This window comes from Bombus affinis, chromosome 6 (assembly GCF_024516045.1).
Source record: "Bombus affinis isolate iyBomAffi1 chromosome 6, iyBomAffi1.2, whole genome shotgun sequence".
NCBI classification, from domain to species: Eukaryota; Metazoa; Arthropoda; class Insecta; order Hymenoptera; family Apidae; genus Bombus; species Bombus affinis.
Window position 1 is genome coordinate 1,796,904 of NC_066349.1, and position 18,839 is coordinate 1,815,742.

Genomic DNA, 18,839 nt, shown 5'->3' on the forward strand with positions numbered 1-18,839 from the left:
GCGGGTTATCCCATTTCAATTTCTCTATAGTCAAATATCTCGAAAGATACGAGAAGTATAAAAAAAATGTTTCAAACGAAAGTTGTAGCATATTGTAGCATATTTGACGTTATGGAGACATTGAAAAATCTTTTACAGATAGTCAACTTCGAATTTTTTAATTCGAACCCATATTTTTATGTACATCGTTTTAGCTCGCATCGAGCTCACGTCACATTCGAGCATCACATATCTTCGAAACTCTACCAAAACATACTTTTTTCATAGGTTGTTCTCGATTTATAACTATTCAAACTTGATATGTCGCTGGTATTAACGTAATTCACTATGCACTTGTACGAAGGTTGCACAGTCGGACTTTGTACATCGTATTAGCTCGAAAAAGAGCCGGCTTTATCTGTATATATATATGTTTCACTACGTATAGTTTTACCTTATAAACAAAATATAAACCTTGCTCATTGTGGTAGCTAATAGATTCGAACACGTATGAGCAATCCTACGTTTCATATTTTCAACTGTTATTGACAAACTTTTTTACGTGGAGCTATTTAAAGAATAACATTTATCAAGTTAAACTAGTAGCGTTTGAAGGTATCGTACGTAGAATTGTTCATACGTGTTAGAATCTATCGCTTGCGGCAGTAAACAGAGTAGGGAAATGCTTCGAAAAAACTCAAACATCTATCGCGATAGAACCCATAATTCACTGCAGTGAAATATACACATAGGACCAAAATTAGCTCCTTTTACAGGCAACATGACGTGCAACCTTGTACATCGGGTAACGTCAATGCCGGGGCGGCATGTCGAATTTGAGCAATTATAGCTGAGAAATAGCTTGTGTACGGCATTATACATTAAAATAAAGTATTAAGGGTAAGTAAAGTATTAGACATTAGATTAAAGTAGTTTGAAAATGACAGCCATAAGATGACACGTTTAAAAATATAGGTTCTAATTTAAAAATCCAAAGTTGGTTGTTGAAAGATTTTTCAATGTCACCAAAAGTATCTGTTCCCCTCAATGTGCTATAACTTTCATTTCAGACATTTTTTTATATTTCTCGTATCTTTCGAGACACTTGCCTGGGGAAGTTAAAACGTGACACTCTGTATAACTGCTTGTTCAAATTAGTTTTCTAAACGTATTCATATTATACATATTTACATATGTCAACGTAGTGACACTACCTCAGGAAATACGTTTACATATATTACATACGTGCCTTGATAACAAGTCGTAACTAGACACTGTGAAAGATTGTATATCCATATCCAGTACGAAGAACTATACTTTCGCTTTGTACGTAAATCCGGTTACAGTTATCTTTTAACTCTCTCGTTGATCGTAACGAGGAAACGTGCAGTTTCGTTGGCAGGCCTGCACGAGGAGACTCATAATGCCATTGGCGAACTTTCTGATTAGGAAAGGTCTTCGATTTATCTTCGATACGTGCGATAGTCAGAAAAACTCCAATCGCAATATAACGTCGTCACGTATAAATGACGCAAATATATGCTGTAAACAATTTCTTATGCTATAAAATAATCCTCTCGTGAAAACAAAAATTAGCATCTTAATTTATAAATACGTGACTTTGAGTTTAATAAAGAGGACGCTTGTATAGGTATATATAAATGATTTACGATTTTCGTTTTGGAATAAATAAAGGATAGAAGTTTGTAGTTTTAGTTAACATTTTCCATACCATATATATATATATATTGTTTTCAAGTTAAACGAAATTAAGCTTCAAGGACGATTTATAGAAAGAGAAAGTAAAAAAGGAAATTAAAGTAAAGGAATCGATAAAATAAGGTAGCAATGTCGAGGATAACGAAGAGCGGATTGTTTATCTTTCAATTTTTAAACAGCTCCGACAATGCAAACAATTAACTTCTTTCGGCCAAGCTTTGAAAAAAACAGATGTTCGATGAAAAGGCTAAAGTTGAGATTCTTGATTTTATTCTTTTCAGGAAATTTATAGCGCGTTTCGCGATGCTTCTTCGCAGCACGCATTCCTAAATGTCTCTTGACAGTGATATGTTTCTCATTGCTGTTTCGAATGGGTGTGAAAAAAAAGAACACGCAGTCGCTTAACAAATATTTACACTTTAATCGTCCTTCTTCATTCCAGTCACAATCACAATATTATCTTTCCAAAAAAAAAAAAAAAAAAAAAAAGAGGAATCGTACACTGTTCTCACATAGTTTACATCGTCTCCCATAAATACGTATCTCTTATTTGTTTTAAACCATTCGCAATCAAAGAACGAATCATTCTTATCAAAAAATTCAACTATTTGTTATATTGTTACGAAGCAAATATATAAATCTTTTAGGATTCATTCAAGTCGAAGCGTTATTTCACTTGTTCGAAACGAAACCGTGGTAATTTACTTCGTGTATTTTGACGGAATATTCCATTGTTGTAACGTAGCAAACATGTCGGTCCATTCTATCGTGCGAATGGCTTAAAACGGACAAATGTTCCATGATCATTCCAACATTTTGTCTCTCGAATCGAAAAGCTTTTCGCATTCGTATCGCATTTACGACGTCAAGGAAAAATTGTTTTGTAATCCTTGATAACGGCTCGCTAATTTCTCGGCTGTATAACAGAGGAGAAAAAGAGAGTGTGGGAGAGAGAAAGAGAAAGAGAAAGTATGAAATCGCGGAAGCAAATGTCCGCAATCTTCTGGAACAAAATTACGTAACGTGTGACCTTTGCATCTGTTGGAACCGCGATCGTCGCGGGATCGTTCGTCAAAACAGAGGCGTAACCATGTCACTGCGAACACTAGAAGGCACGATCGAACTTTCTTCGCGAGATTTTCATTCGAAAGCTCTCTTTCTCTTTCTTTCTTTCTCCCTCTCTCTCTCTTTCTCTCTCTGAAGAATTGGCAGCGACGTGATATAATGGATCAGAGAACGTTCGCGATGAACGCAAGATCTCTTCGATTTGGACTTCGTACATACGTTTCAAATACGCCGCACGAAATAATCGTAGGCAGATTCCACGTGGAATTTTATTTTATTTTATTGCTGTTTATTAAGGCGTTCAGTGGCGCGCGAACTAACGACGAAATATGATCGATATTGAGGATAAAATCTTCTCTCGGCAAACAAGACACCTTTTAATCAGTTTTTCGAATTAGCTACGATGACTCGCGAAACCATATAGGTATTTAAACATTCATCATGTGTGTTATACAATATCTGTATTTTGAAATTTCATTAACACCGTAAACATTTCAGCTGTGTGCTTGCAGTTTTCTATATACTGTAGCATTTATTTCAGGCCTCGTCAACAAAGTCATAGTAGTCGCGTCTCATTACCGTGTCGATGAAGTTTCAAAAAGTATAATACACGTATAATGCATGTAATACATTATCCATCAAAGTTTTCCGTGCAAAGTGTTCAAAGACTTTCCTGAATCACTGTACGTTTAAAAAGCAAAAATTCAGTACACTGCGATTTTAATGAAATATTCTAATGTAGGTATTTAACTTTCTCCTAACGTTCTGTCGAAACTTTCAATTTTCCCGCAACACGAAGCGTGTTAAAATCGCACGAAATCATCTAAAAATGTAATAACAACTAGCCTATGTATATATTCTATTAGAACAAAACTGTTCTTCTATGTAGTACATACGTTTACATTTTTATCGGTAACGCGTATGCGAACCGATCGAACCTTTCAAAATCTCAATTCCAAATACTTCCAGTAGAAATAAATAATTATCAATATCTTCCAGTTTGCGGGTTTTGCGCGATCGTGTTATGTGAGAACCGCGGTAAAAACCCCGGAAATCGTTATAAGGCTGTAATTACGTTCGCGTTGGATGCTTGAATATGTCATCGTTAATAGTTGGTCGTTACATAGTCTAACGAACAGCTAATTACAATTCTTACGGTCTAAATTTGTCCGAAATTAGCTTAGCATCGATATCTAGTTAGTTACGAAATTTTCTGAATTTTTGCACGCTCAGATTACAGAAAATCGTGTATCCACAAGTAATATATCCATTTAGGCATTATCGGCGTCATGTTATAGTAAGAGCAGTAAAATATTGCTTTTTCGATCTATATCGCGTGGCACACGATTGTTATTGCATTTTTCTCATCGTCCTTGATCGTTCTTCGCGAGCTCTGTTATATACATATATATATATATATATTTCATCGATTTTAATTATTGACCTTAAAACTGGTTTTCCTAACTAATTTATAATTTAGGATACAACAAAAAAAAAAACACGATATACCTGGCATGAAAAATACATCTCGCATCTCTTTTATCTCATTTTTCGTTACTTTTTTCTCGATGGAACGAAGTTTTCTTGACATTGCGTGAATGGTATTGCCGCATTGTAAAGTTGATACAATCAAAAGCGTAGAACGGCGCTGACACATACAAGATTTATTAAATAAAAACTCGCTAATCGTAAATATCGATAAATTGTCTGTACAAAATATAATTCTCATCGATCCTTCGCATTCCGGCATTCTCTACGTATTACGAAGGAAGAGAAATCACCAGAGATCGTTCATCAGGGAAAAATCATTGTTCCATCGGTTGCTTTTCGTAGCGAGAGAACAGAATGCAAAATGATCGGGAGCACAAAGAAAGAGGCACGTTGTAGAAACGTTAGCAGTGCGTCGAACGAACGTTCCGTCGTTTCCAACATGCTGAGCAGATTGACTAGCGCTGATTTTCGACGATAACAGGAAAGGTGATCTTTAAAACATAGGAGCAGTGAGACAAAAATATAGGAAAAAAGCGAACAAAACAGCTTGAAACGTATTGTACTTAACAATACACTTGAAACTAAAGAAAATTTGACTCGGCAGTGTGAACGTAAACGTTGGGCTACCAAAGAATTAACCTTCGCATCTTCGTCAAACTTAGCCTAACAATATCTGAATTATATTTCAGAATTAACAAAAGTCTTAAATTCCACGTCGAAAATAGCTTTATATGATCACTTTACATGATCATGATTGTATAAATTAGAGGACAGAAGGTTAAATCTTTTTTTCAGCACCAATCAAACTTTCGTTATTCGTACAATTATTCATACAATTAAACGGTTTGTCTTTACGTCTCTCTCTCTCTCTCTCTCTATCCATCGTTTCTTAGTTGCGCAATCTTCTTCCACTCACGCAATGCCTTTCTTTTTGTCATTATTATTCTTTTCTCGCCTATATTATCTAACGCTTAACGAGTAGATAGATAATCGTCTTGATCGATGATTCTTCGAGACAAAAGTATCTGACCGATGTGACCACATCGATTCTCACCATCGGACGTTATTAACGTTGCGTGTGTATACGTGGACTGCACTGTACTAACAGATGCAGTCATCGACAAAGTTAATCGATGAGTACGTTGCCATCGATCGAGCTGCAAACGAATTACGATTCCACGACGCGAATATAATGTGCGTAATGTGTGTCCTACTATATACATATGTACATACGTGTATAAACGGTGACCTCAAGAAGAGTGTCTCTCCCGAAACACGACTGATGATTCAAGAAAGAAAACGATCGGTATATATATTCGGTACGACCTCCTTCTATTCATCGATCATCCGAGGTTAAGCTTACATAATCGAGCAGCTTCTATACACATGTATGTATGCTTAATACACGTGGGTCGCTTTCAAGCGACGGAAATAACAAAAAGCGTTTTGAAAGTCTAGCGGACGAGGCTCGGGTGTGTCTTGTGTCGAAAGAGAGAGAGAGAGAGAGAGAGAGAAAGAAAGAGAGATACGTCTACCTACGATAGAAGGCAAAGTTTGAGATTGCCAGAGGAGACACGATCGGTGAAAATACTCTTTTTTTCTTTCCAACGACGTCTTTACAGATGCACAATGCGTACGGTATACAAATGTATACGTATCTCGGTCGATCGTCGAAGAAAAGAATCATTTCGCTCGTTTCTTTTTTTCCTTGACGCCTCTTCGTGGTTAGTTTACATTAATCATTTTTATCCGTGCATTTAATGCGCGAACACTTTCCTATATACCTACGTTATATAGGACGTTAAACGAAGATAAGGAGTTTCTGGTTATTTCGGTGCAACAAAATGAAAAGAAAGGGGAATGAAAGATCGGGTGGGAGGGAAACACGAAACAGGAGAGTTGGTTATATGCTTTGCAGTGTCGCAGCATTGCCATTGTTTCCTCTCGAGGACACGTTTCCTCGCGAGGATTTGTTCGCGACCATCTTTTCTCTTGTATCTCGTTTCTCTTTTTATTCTCGGCAGACTTTTGATGAACAATTTCTTCCATTTCTTTTTTTCTTTTTTTAATGAGTCGTAATAATACGAACAATAAAGAAACGAGACAATGTTCTTTCCATCGCGATGCGCCGACGATTCGAATTTCATTCGGAACGCGGGACAGACGCGCACCGAACGAGATCGCTTCAAGGCTGATGATTCATCATGAAACTTCATCAGATGTAATATTCTGAAAAAGGAACGAGATCCTCGGGCAATGATAGCTTTATAAATTTCTCAATAAGAAAGATCGTCCATTGAAATGCGTAACCTGATCGTTCCGGCAAGATGGTCGATATTCTTTGAAAGTTACACGCTGTTGGTAAGATCAGCGAAATTACTATGTCATTGTCGACTGAATCGGATCGAAATGATTAATGAAATATTTATACGAAAATGGCAACGGTTGCTTATAACATATCCGAGAAAAATACTTCCGCGTGACAAGCGGTTCAAAGTAATTTGAAAATCATTTGAGAAAAATAGTCAAATTGCGATGCTTGGTAAAACCTGTCGGTTTACTCTTTCGATCGGAGTTTCGAATTACTTTGAACCGCATACGTCTAATGCACTTTTCTCTCGACAATTCTCTAAAGGTATTCGGGTATTTTGTCATTTCTGTCTCATCATTTTCTTATACCACCAATGGATACTTTTTTCAATGTTATTTGTTGGTGAGTTAAACGGGATGGTTTTTGAAATTGTATGCAGTGTAAAGGATTGAGAGTAACAATTATGTTTTATATAATAAATGTATTTTTCCATATTTGGACGTCATTCAAACAGTACAAATGAAAAATAAATCAGTTGTTCTCGGTATACAAAAAGACGCATGAAAATATAACAAAATTAATCGATCGTGAACGAATCCCCGTGATGATCCCCGTTGTACTTCTACAAGTAATGGCTGAGAAAATCGGAGGAACATTCTTTATACAGGATGCACAGGTACTTTGCCTCTCGATGCGCTTAAATAAATATTATGCTATTTACAAAGCGATGAATAATATTGCTTTTCGTACCACGTGACTTTCTACCATGAAAACGGTATCATGAGCGTAATGAAACAATCCTTAACAATATATTGCGCTCCAATGACGATTAACGGATTCGCACGTGTTAAGAAAACTTCTTCTTCAAAATGTTTTGAACAAATGTTTAAATATCGCAACGAAAGAACGTCGGATGATATATGTACAAGAAGCTGAGATCGATGTACCGATGCGAGGTTGAAAACGTTTTTCTGATATTTTGACGCGAGTTATAATATACATAAATTAAATCGTAAAAAAAAGAAGGACAACAACAATAAGAAAAGGAAACGTCGGGACGAATCTAAGATGGCAGAGTTAAAATTAAGTAAAATAATTTCAACTGTGTAAAGTACAGGTTTCCAAGAATCATTGCTTTTCATCGTGAAAACCTGTTACACAGACGTATAATTTTCCCGGCTCTTGGAAGGAGGAAAATGCAAAATTCTATTGCGCAATACTTTGTACAAATAACCACGTGCGTTTGGGACAATATTGCTGTGTATGTTATATTTACTATACGTTTGATAGACAAATGGGTACACACAAGGCATCAGTTAATGTCGGTAATAAAGTATAAAATCATGGAACATTACCCACTGTCTTAATTCATATAACGTGAGGCGAATCGAACGTATAATTCTCAGGGATTTGATCCCGATTCGAATCGAGTGTTCCCGATCGTTTACATGCGACGACACGTATGAAACGAAAACATTGTGTCATATAACGCGAGATAATGGATTATTGTGGTCAATTATAAAAATGTCGTTCGATTCGGCTCACGTTCGCCACTTTTGTCTTGGAGAAGAAATTCGATAACCGATTATGGATGAAGAAAGAGCGGAGTGGCACGCACGCACGCGGCGATAAGGTACATTGGTTTCTGTTTTGTCCGAGAAACACGAAGAGGACAGAGCGGGCATTTTATCGCAAGAAAATCCTTATCTCTTGCCAATTCGAGAAGAAAGAAAAAAAAATTACCGAAGAATATAATTTAAAGAAGAAGAAGGAAAAGAGAATAGCAATTAAAAGGGGGGGAAAAAAAAAATAAAAATCAAGTTGATTCGAAGTAACATCTCGATCTTTGTATGTGTGTCCTCGTTTAGCGGCATTTTCTAGACGTTTTCGAGGAGAATTTAAATGCAAGCCATTGTGGAAGCCCGAGACACTTACGAGCATCAATGACACCGCGTGTCCTCCTCTTAAAGTACGTGTACGAAAAAATGACGCGGGATGAAATATGCATGAGAAGAAGTCGCAAATCGCAAGGTATAAGAAACGCATACGTATACGCGTATACGTGTATGTATATGCATACTATGTATATATGTGTAAGCATATATACATACATACATACATATACTTATATCTACAGACACACACACGCGCGCGCATATATATAGTATATGCATATATGCATAAACGTACATATATACACATATATATATACACATAGAAGCAAGATGTACTTTTATACATGATACATGAAGTGTGAGAAACTCGAAACATATTACTACATATGAGAAACAATGTGTGTGCGAATGTATATCACCACTAACATCACTTGCCGAGGAAATTGTCTCGTGAATAGGAAATATTGTTGTATAATAAAGTCTCTCTACCAGCAAGAACTTGAGTTAGATGGATCATCGAGTAATAATCTTTATTATTGCGATTGTCATCGCTAACAAAATTTACATAATCCACCTTTAACGACAAAGGACGAAGAATTTTTCTTGCGGCTGCGAGAACTCGTACGATTTGTCGTTACTCTTGAAAATATTATATTTCAGATGCATAGCATGTCGAATCGCAATACATAATATTCTAATCTGAGTGTAAAAAGATTCGACTTTTCAATTTTTGTTATATTTTCTGCATCTTTCATTGTTTAAAGAAAAGAGTGTTAAAAACAGAACTATTTTTTTCGAGTATCGATTTTTCTGATATAAACGATCCATGTGTTTCTATTTTGTTGGATCTTAAAAAGAGCAAAAATTTGTCAGAAAAATAGAAATCGGTTAAAAGAAATTAACATTTTTCATCGGAGCCGCAATAGAGATTCAAGAGGAAAATTCTATATTAATCTACATCATGTATAAAAAAGAAGAAAAAAATCGAGTCAAATTTTTTCCTCGGCAACGATGTGCATCGTACAAAAAGTTGACTATAATCTATTTTTGATACTGAATGTATGAATTGTGTATGCGTGTGTATGTATATGTTCATCTGTGCGAGCGAAAAACGCGACCCCGGTATGATGAACACTGCCTAAACGCGTCGGGGTCCGCATTATATATATAGTTCCTTTTTTTTCTTTTTTCTTCTTTTTTTTTTTTTTGTTACATATCACAGACTTTACTTGGAACTGAACACTGACGGAAGTAACTCGCTCAGGCCGACACAATTAATGTTTTTATAATAGAGTCAACTTATTAAGTTGAGAAGACGAAGATCGTGAACCATCGATGTTTACGCATTGTAACTTCTCGATGGAATCCTACGCGGCCAGATTAGATAACAGCGAACGTCCGAATTTTAAATTGTTCGTGGACGAAAAATAAATTTGATTTTCACCACGCAGTTCGTTTGAGCATCTCGCGGAAAAGAAGTCCAGCGGATCGTTCACTGTATTCCTTTTTCTTCTTCTATGTTAATTCCCTTTCTCTTGGTCATTGATGATCATACGGCATTTCGTGCTGCAGCTTCCGTAACATGAGATCCATCACGATCCTAGCATCCTCCACGGAATCGTGCCCCTTTATTTGAATTTCTTTACATAGCACCGTCCTCGCTAACGTCTTTAGACTGCTACGGAAAGGATAACCGAGGAAATGCGGATACGCGATGCATGTGTCGATCACCGTCGCGTGGAGTAACTTGAGCGCACGCAGATCGTTCTCTAGCCCGTGACCTATGAGTATGGTCTCCGCGTGGATGAAACCGGTCAAGTCTTTCTGAACGTCCTTGAGCGTTTTCGTCGCATTTGCCAGATCTTTTGCGGTGATGCCGCTGAATCTGGTATTGTAATCGATCACCTCGGTGTCCGGCTTCACCAAAGCGTCGTAAACGACCTTGCCGTTGATGTCGACCACGGTGACCTTGGTTAGTTCGAGACCGTGCTTCGTAAAGCACATCTCGCAGTCCAAAGCATAAACGCCATAATTGCCATCTATGGGCACGGTTCTCGCCAAACTGGTACGGACGTAGCCATCGAATGGGCCGTTATAACCCGGCGTCAATCCCGTCCACACATGCATTCGAGCTACAGTGCAGCCTCTGGCGTTATCTCGTCCTCGACAACACTGCCACATATTACAGTGAGTGCCTGCTACGACGCTGCTACGTAGCTTGCCCCAGTGGTAGACGCATGGTTCGTGGTACAGGTAATCATCGTTTCTCTGGTCCTGGTAGAAGACTCTGTGACATCTGGCACATTTTCTTTCATTGATGGTCAGGATCGGTGGGTAGAAATTCCGATTCGAGTACCTTTCGAATGGGTAACTGCAATCGGACGAACAAAATGATGAAGATGACGACTCGCCGATGTCTGAATTTTTATCACTCTCCGAAGCACTCTCTGGCTCCAGATCGGAATTCTCCACCGAACTTCCGCTGCAATGTCCACTGTCCCCCTCGCTCTCCGCCGGCCACATAACATTGCTGCCGCCAGGTATGAATTCCTGCGCGTTCGCGTCCAAATGATGATAGCCAATAGCTGGATGACCCATCGGGTACTGATAATGGTTGTTAATCACCGCGCAGCCAGGGAAATGACCGTACTCCACGGGATAGCCAAGGTCAATTAGCTGCTGCCCGGAGAGCGTGTAGTTGCGAAGCAACGAAGCTAGAGTTGCGTCACAAAAATACTGCAGTTGCCTTCTCTGAATGCTCGGAAAATGCTTTTCTACTTTGTAAGCATCGTACGGAATCTGCGCTTCTCTGGAGCACAGACCTATTCTCTCTGCGAACTTTATCTCGGAGATCTCCTCGGAGTCTAGACCGTGGACGAATCGACGATGTCGTTGTTGTCGTTGGTCTGACTGCTCGTCTTCGTGCAAGTCGTCCTGAAACTCAGGATATTGATCTCGTAGAGTTCTGGTATGATTCTTTCGTTGCCTCCTACTTAGGATGACTTGATCTTCCTCCGTTGACAACGATGTCGTCGTCAAATTATCTCCGTCCAAGGTTGCAGATGAGTCATTGGATACGGTAATTGTCGTCAATATGGAAGTTGAGGAAGACGACATGCTGTTGGTCTCTGATATTGTCTCCATCGTTGAATCTGATGTCTCACAATTCGCCTGACAGTTGTTGTATTGACCGGTCTCCCCAGGATCCAGCAGCTCTTCCGGCCCCAGGCCGCAATCTTTATGTCACATACAAAAACATATATGCGTCAGTTCATCGTCCGGCAGCGAGACTTAAAAATCTCCTACATTATACTGTTAAAAATTTGCCACACACCACGCGCATGCATCTCTGTCCTATTTCTAACATCTCTTTAGTGCTTCTAAACATCTCTACGTGATTTCTTTATTATGTTTCTTAGGATAAATTGTACATTCTTTAGAATATATACATGATTAAACTTTTCAAATTAAATTTCATATTAGATCGTCGTGATATTTTTTTTCTCGCAATGGAAGATACTTTAAGTTTTATTGCCAATTTAATTAATTAAATGGGATAGTCCCTTAGTATGGTAAATTTCTCCTCTGACTAGATACGGGAAGAGTAAAAAGAACTTTATATTTATACTTTTTCCTCTCTCGTTTTATTTTCTTTCCGCCGATGTGATCAAGAATACATCCAAAACTCGCGATCACATCAATCGCTCTTGAACTAGAGACCGTCATATTTCTGCCTTGAACACCGATATCTACAAAATCGTACAAAATTCGACTATAGTTCGCGAATGCTTCGCGAAATAGAGAAGCGAGCACGGCTATACGAAAAGATCGTGTTGAGAATGCTGCGCGATTAATTTGTCTCGAAAGAAGAAGATATGAAAGTGGAAGCTTGCCACGGACGTATGAAATAACATATATGGATTTTTGTCTGTTCATAAAGGAGACACGATGTCAACGCATCATTGTATAAGCGTTCACATCGACGATTATACATATTGACTGCAACAAAGCACCTCTGTCGACGAACGTTTGTAACGCGAATCTTCAGATTTTAAATTTTTAATTTAAAACAAAGGTAGTGCTCTCTTCTTTAATATCGATGCTGAATAGGTTGCTGCATATGAAATGTTCTTTCAGATAAAGCTTTTATCGTTGCGTAGTTTCTAAAACATAAATATGATCAAAGTAATGTCCACATGATTGAACGCATTTTACTCAACGTCGAACTTCTAGACTTATAAGAATTATCAATCGTAGAATTCGATAGTTCTTGGAATGTACGCTTCCTTTTAATGCAAAATCCTTATGCATTCAAAAATAGTCTAGTGAAAAATTTGTTAGCTTACAAATGTAAATGTTACATGTACATTACAAATTAATCGCTGAGATAATTAAATTCTAGAAAGATTTATTTCAATTTTCTTAAATATACGTAACTTACGGAAATTACACAAATAGATATCTAATTTATAATAAATTATCTTTTCTTTAATAAGACCGCTAATTGAGAAATAGGCCAAATTCAAACTTCGGTGAAATGACATTTCATATGCACCAACGTTAATACTCGTTAAAATAACGTGTCAAACATTTTTATAAGAAATAAATAAAAAGGAAATTGAAAATTAGAAATTTTCGTCGAAACTTCGTTCTGCTAAACGATATTCGAGAAAAAAGCAATTCGATGCAAGCCAGTTCTTTAATTTTCTCTAAAATAAGATCCATACAAAACTTAGCAAAAATTCGACTGGTTTACGAGCCGTTCCCAGCTAGCCAGATAGAATCTTCGGACGTTCCTCGTTCGTGTTAATCAGGGGAAATAAAAAGCACGATCTAGCGGCGTTACGCTCTCGTTACGGACCGAAGCACAAAAAAACAGGCGGCCAATAAAAGGTGAACCGTTTTAACGCCTCTTGTTTATTCAGCAATACGCAACTTTCGCCGAATACGTCACGGAAAGGGTCGCTTTCTTTTCTACGTTTTTACGGGCAGAAATGCCGTTCCTTTCTTTCGAACGAATACTGGATATATATATATACCGTGCACGTCTAAATTCGTGGTACAAACGAAGTCAGGGAGATTCTATAAAATTTCCATGATTTTATTGCTAAACTTAAATCAATTGCGTATAATATCCACGGCGAATGAGAAAGGAAGAAAGAGAAGAATATGAAGGAACAACGCTTCATAGATCCGGAGTGTGCAATTATTTAAAAATCGAAAGGTTTTTTTTTATATTAATTGAATTTGAAGGAAAATGTATCCGCCTTGAAGAGACGGCGTGTCTACTGTAAACGATTGCGTACAATTTGGGGAAACGTTTATTTAGAGCGAGTCATGTGACAGAGAACTTCAGGAAATTGGCTTACAATTTCGACAGAAACAGCTGTGAGACTATGAAGTTTATTTGCTTGGTCAATCATGTTGTATTATGTATGTATAAGATGATATATCTCTTTGATACTTTCTTACAAAATTACAAGATTGTTTTTAAACCCAATCGTAGCTATCATATGCCTTAAATATTAGAAATTTCAATTTCAGTACTTTTACGTCTATCTAATAATAAATACTACACATTTTCGTATCACCTATACATTTCTTGGCATGCTCTAGTATTTACACGTGGTATATTTTACCGTGTTTCTGCATTTCTCAAGATTACTGATAGAACATGGACATGTTGAACCTCGAGTTTACGAATCATCAAAGAACAAAACGAGAAACTGAAACTTCTCAATATTGCTGCGTTCCTTCGGTCATTTTCTACTCAATTGCATTTTTTGAGCGTTAAAAAGTATCGGGAATTTGAGCAAAATATAAAAAAGTTCTTAGTATTTCGTGGATCTTTATACAATTTCCTATACTTACTAAACATGATTAAGGGAAATGGAAACTACACGTAGATTTATACAAAGTATACAAATCTCTCAAATAACACATATACAATAATATATGCAACAAACGTAGAATGATACAAAAAATTCAAATACTTTAGTTCCTTTGAGCAATCGATTGAAAATATCATTGAACGAATAAAAAACGCGCACGCCTGCATGTTCACTGATTTTTACATATATAAAGGCTACATCGCTTCCCCACTAACCCAATAAAAATGTATAGATCGCAACAACGTTGATACGTCCTTTTTCAAAATCATTCTATGAACGAAATCAATATAAATAATACTACGTCAGCAGTGACGTCTCAGAAAGGTACTGCAAACGTATCAAGAAATTGCCAGAGAGAAAAGTAGGATTACCTCAACTTTGTGATAATGTTATCGGTATCTCGGTGATTTCTACGAAGAAGACGTCGAATAAGCATTGCATAGAAATAATTTAATAGCGATAAACAAGTAATCCGGTTTCTAGAGAGAGATGGACGCGATCAGTAGAGAGTTCCCGCGCTTTCGAGCGATAGCAAGCGAAAAATGGAACGAAGGACGAAGGAGAGACGAGGAAATCTGAGCGGTGACTCGGATAACGGAAAACGGTATCCCCGTTCGCAGGAATGACCGGCGTCGATATGTACCGTTGCGTCATTTAATGAAATCATCGGCGGCCACGCGTTGCTCCTTGCATAGTTTGATTATTCGAGCAAATCCCGGTATCCGCGTGAGTGCTAACCGCGGCCAAAGTGGGAGATAGAAAAGAAGAACTACTACGACATTTGATAAAAATTTTTCCCAACAGTTGATAAAAAAATTCAGAGCCTGATATGTCGATTGATTTACTGAAATAATTACGAGGTAAAACTAACTTAAATTAGCATTCAGAAAACATTTTAAAACGCATTTTCGATTACTTTATTTACGTTCATTTATATTCGTCTCTAACTTTTTTTTTTTTTTTTTTTTTTGAATGAAAAATCTTAAGAACAACCGATAAATTCTCAACCTTGAAAAACTCAGCATACGGCATTTTGATTTTTAAAATCAGCCCTCGAATTTACTCGACAAATAATTGAAAATGTGCGGATCAGAAGCCTGAGAAACAGAAGCAGTGATTTTGATGATCGTTGATCCGCTAATCTCGTACATCGAATTATCGACTTACGACGAGTCATTTCATTGAGTCCGTAGCGTAACCATAAACTATCTGTTGCTTCGGTGTGTGGGCTTGATTTAAGGCCAGAGAATTTCCCACGTCGCGCTATTATTAGGTTGTTACAACCACGCTTGTTACGTTCGCGCATCAAAAAGGTGATAGCGAACGCAGCAACCAGCCAGTGGCCCCGAATTCTATATATCATTTCGTGGAATTAAATTCGGGACAATGGATCGATCGATATCGCTATTTGAATGTTGATGATTTCACTTAATTGAAGTGTCTTATCTATCGTTTTATTTCGAAAATGAAGGAATCTGAAATTATCATTTTCCTTGCCTCATCTTCATTTTTCTACGCTCAATTTAAGATTCTTTATAACACTACTATAGTTCGTATAATATAATGCTGAAAATGGTTACTCGAAAAAATATTTTTACTTCAATTTTGCAAAAGTTATAGCAATAGAAAGATACGGAAAAATAAGCAACGCGTGTTTCCTTATATTTAACGCGGCAAATTTAAAGATTTTCTAAGCTATGTGATCAATTTCCGACCTGAGTGTCTTGATATTTTTTATAAAAAATAAAGAGATACGTCATATTGGCGTAGAAAATAAATCTGCAGCATAATTTAAGAATAGTAGTGATCTTAAAATCTTACGTCATTCGAAACCATTTTATTTTCCTTCGTTTCTCTTTTCATTTCTTCTTCTTTTTTTTTTTTTTTTAATCTTCTAAGCTTTAAGTCGAACAGATTGTATGATAATACCTATATCACTTAAATGTTTCGCAGGTAAAATAAAACGGAAAACGTAATATATCAAAGGCTACGAATGATTCGGAGAACTTTGAAATTATATCGATACGAAGAATACCGAAATTCTAAAAAATTCATCCAAGTGTGTTAACAAGAAAAGGATAATGCAATGAAAGAGATGATTTGAGAAACGGCGCAAGTTCACTAGCCGTTTTCTAAATTTATGTGCCAACCCACGGACATTTCCGAGATTATTTTTGATCGCGATTCGTATTTCGAGACTATGTTTCCGAAATCGTCGATCGGAAACGGAAGAATGTTTAAAGAATAACCGTGACTTTCTACCGGCGCTACACGGTGTATTTCACGATCATCGGTGATTACTGTTGCGCGTAGAGGAGGGAATGATTCACAGTACACGATTTCGTGATTAAGGCGGCCGTAATGATCTGATGACTCACATTAATTATTGAATGTTTTTCAACGATAATACAATCGCAAATATTTCGCGAGGAATTAAGCATATTATTTTGCTGGAAGTAATCCAACGAACGTGACCGGATCTTATTGTTATATAAATATTTCTAATTTTATGTATGCATAATTTTTTGTTTAGAGATAGCGCAGTACTACTAGATTACTACGTATGAAGTGACCGATTTCATAAATGCGTAAAATCATTCAGAATTTAATGATCGAATTTAATGATCGTGTTAAATAACTTTTTAAAATTTCGTTGGCACTGCAATGAGACACGGTTACTATGATTATTGAATCGTGAAATGTCCATAAAAGCTGTTAAATATTTATCACAAATAATGATGATAAAATACGAATGAAATTTTACTAATATAATCGTGATAGTTGCGTTTCGTTCTAGTGCTAACGAAATTTCAAAATGCTTCGTATAATACACACGATGTATCCATAAAATGTTTCTATGATAAGTATCGAAATTTTTTCATGAGTCATAAAAGTTATTCTCGAAACTAGTCTTAGAAAATAAATCACAAGTATAAAATACTTAAAAAAAAAGAAGAAGAAGAAAAGGAGGAAAAGTAAAGAATTAAAAGTAAAAGTCACGGGGAAGATATAAGCTGAGTAGAAGACTGTCCTGTTTTTGCGTCCAGGCTTTCAGGACATAAATTAAAATATCGCACATAAGCACAGAGCAACAGCGGCTTAAATTTAAGTTACAATAATAATTTAAAAAAAAAAAAAAAAAAAAAAAAAAATGTAATAATGTATGGCTATGTCGTACCGTCGCGTATTGATACTTTTGCCTGTACCACCCTACAATCAGAATTCAGCGTTTATTCTGGAAAAGAACCATGTAAAAAAATATGTAAAAAACTTGGAATTAATAAACAAAGATTTAAAGAAAAAAAAAAAGCTGAGTAGAAGAAGAATTCTAAGCGACACGATGGCGAAAGGTATTACAACTAGGGTCGTGAACATTCCAGTTAAAAGACGTCTTTTCCATGAAGCCAGCAGCCCAGAGTTGAAGTCCTTTTGTTACTCACGTTTCTCGGTATGTCTCGTGAGGGCATGCACGTACACACGTGGCACGATGTGCCCCGTCTCTGGATTCGAGGTTAAACGCGGCGGGAGAAGCGAGAGAAGAGAAACTCACCGGTAAGAGAAGTGGACGCCGCTTTACGAAAATCTTTCATGGTCAACAGGTCACCCACGATCGTCATCGTGTAAACCATGAAAGGATACGACACAACGAACTGTTTAAGTATTTTAATCCTTACATGACACGTTACGAAATCCATCTAACATAAGTACTTTAACGTACTTTGCGGTTGTACAAATTGAATATCAATTAGCTAGTGACGATTATATCGATGATACGTGTATCAGTTGATGATAACGAGAAATACAGGCGTTTAATCCTGTTCCGATTTCAAAGATGAAATAGTGAAAGTAGTCGTTCGATGCGAGCGATTTTTCCATCGTTTTCATACTTTCTCTATGTTCGTCCTTCTTTAGATAATTGGATCGATTCGCGAAGAAGAAAAAAAGGGCAAATAGCTTTTAATCATAGCGCTTGAGAGTTATCCATTCCTTCTTTCCGAACACAGGGAAGTATAAAACCAACAAACGGTAATACATATAAATCTAGACTAGTGAGGTGTAAAAGAAAAAAGCGATCGGGACAGGATAATGTCTTTCAAGAAATCAAGGAGTTTGCGACCGAACAGCTTGATTTCACTCAAACGACCTACATTTTGCCCGTCTACTTCTGTGTATATCGTATAGCTAGACGAAGAAGCTGTAGTAACAAGTAACACGAATATTTAATAATAATAAGTGGACCACGGATGTTTATGAAAATTCAAATTTATACGAATAAAACTAAGAGGATAAAAAAACCTTTCTGCGAATTTTATACAAAAGATCTCCTACCATGTACGATGATCGTATCAGCGAATCCACGGTTTCGTTGACTTTGCGACTAGAAAGAAGTATTTTAATACGAAAGAGTTGAGAAAGGGAATAATCTAATAAATTCGAAGATGTAAGATTTAAAAAATAAGTAACAAAGTCAGGATACTTTGTAAGAAA

General features: G+C 36.8%; 1 protein-coding gene across 4 annotated transcripts in view; it reads right to left on the minus strand.

Annotated features, from left to right (window-relative positions):
* Nucleotides 1–18,839, minus strand: part of LOC126917182 (transducin beta-like protein 2) — a 63,752-nt gene that overhangs the window by 12,482 nt on the left and 32,431 nt on the right. For 2 of the 4 annotated variants that reach the window (XM_050723781.1, XM_050723782.1), the window contains exon 3: nt 7,027–11,696. The exons of 1 other annotated variant lie outside the window; for it this stretch is intronic. In XM_050723781.1, the coding sequence (XP_050579738.1) occupies nt 10,000–11,696 (1,697 nt within the window). In that variant the 3' untranslated portion in view covers nt 7,027–9,999. Of the gene's footprint in view, nt 1–7,026; nt 11,697–17,529; nt 17,587–18,839 lie in introns of those variants that run through there. One more of the 4 variants, XM_050723783.1, reaches the window with a different exon arrangement.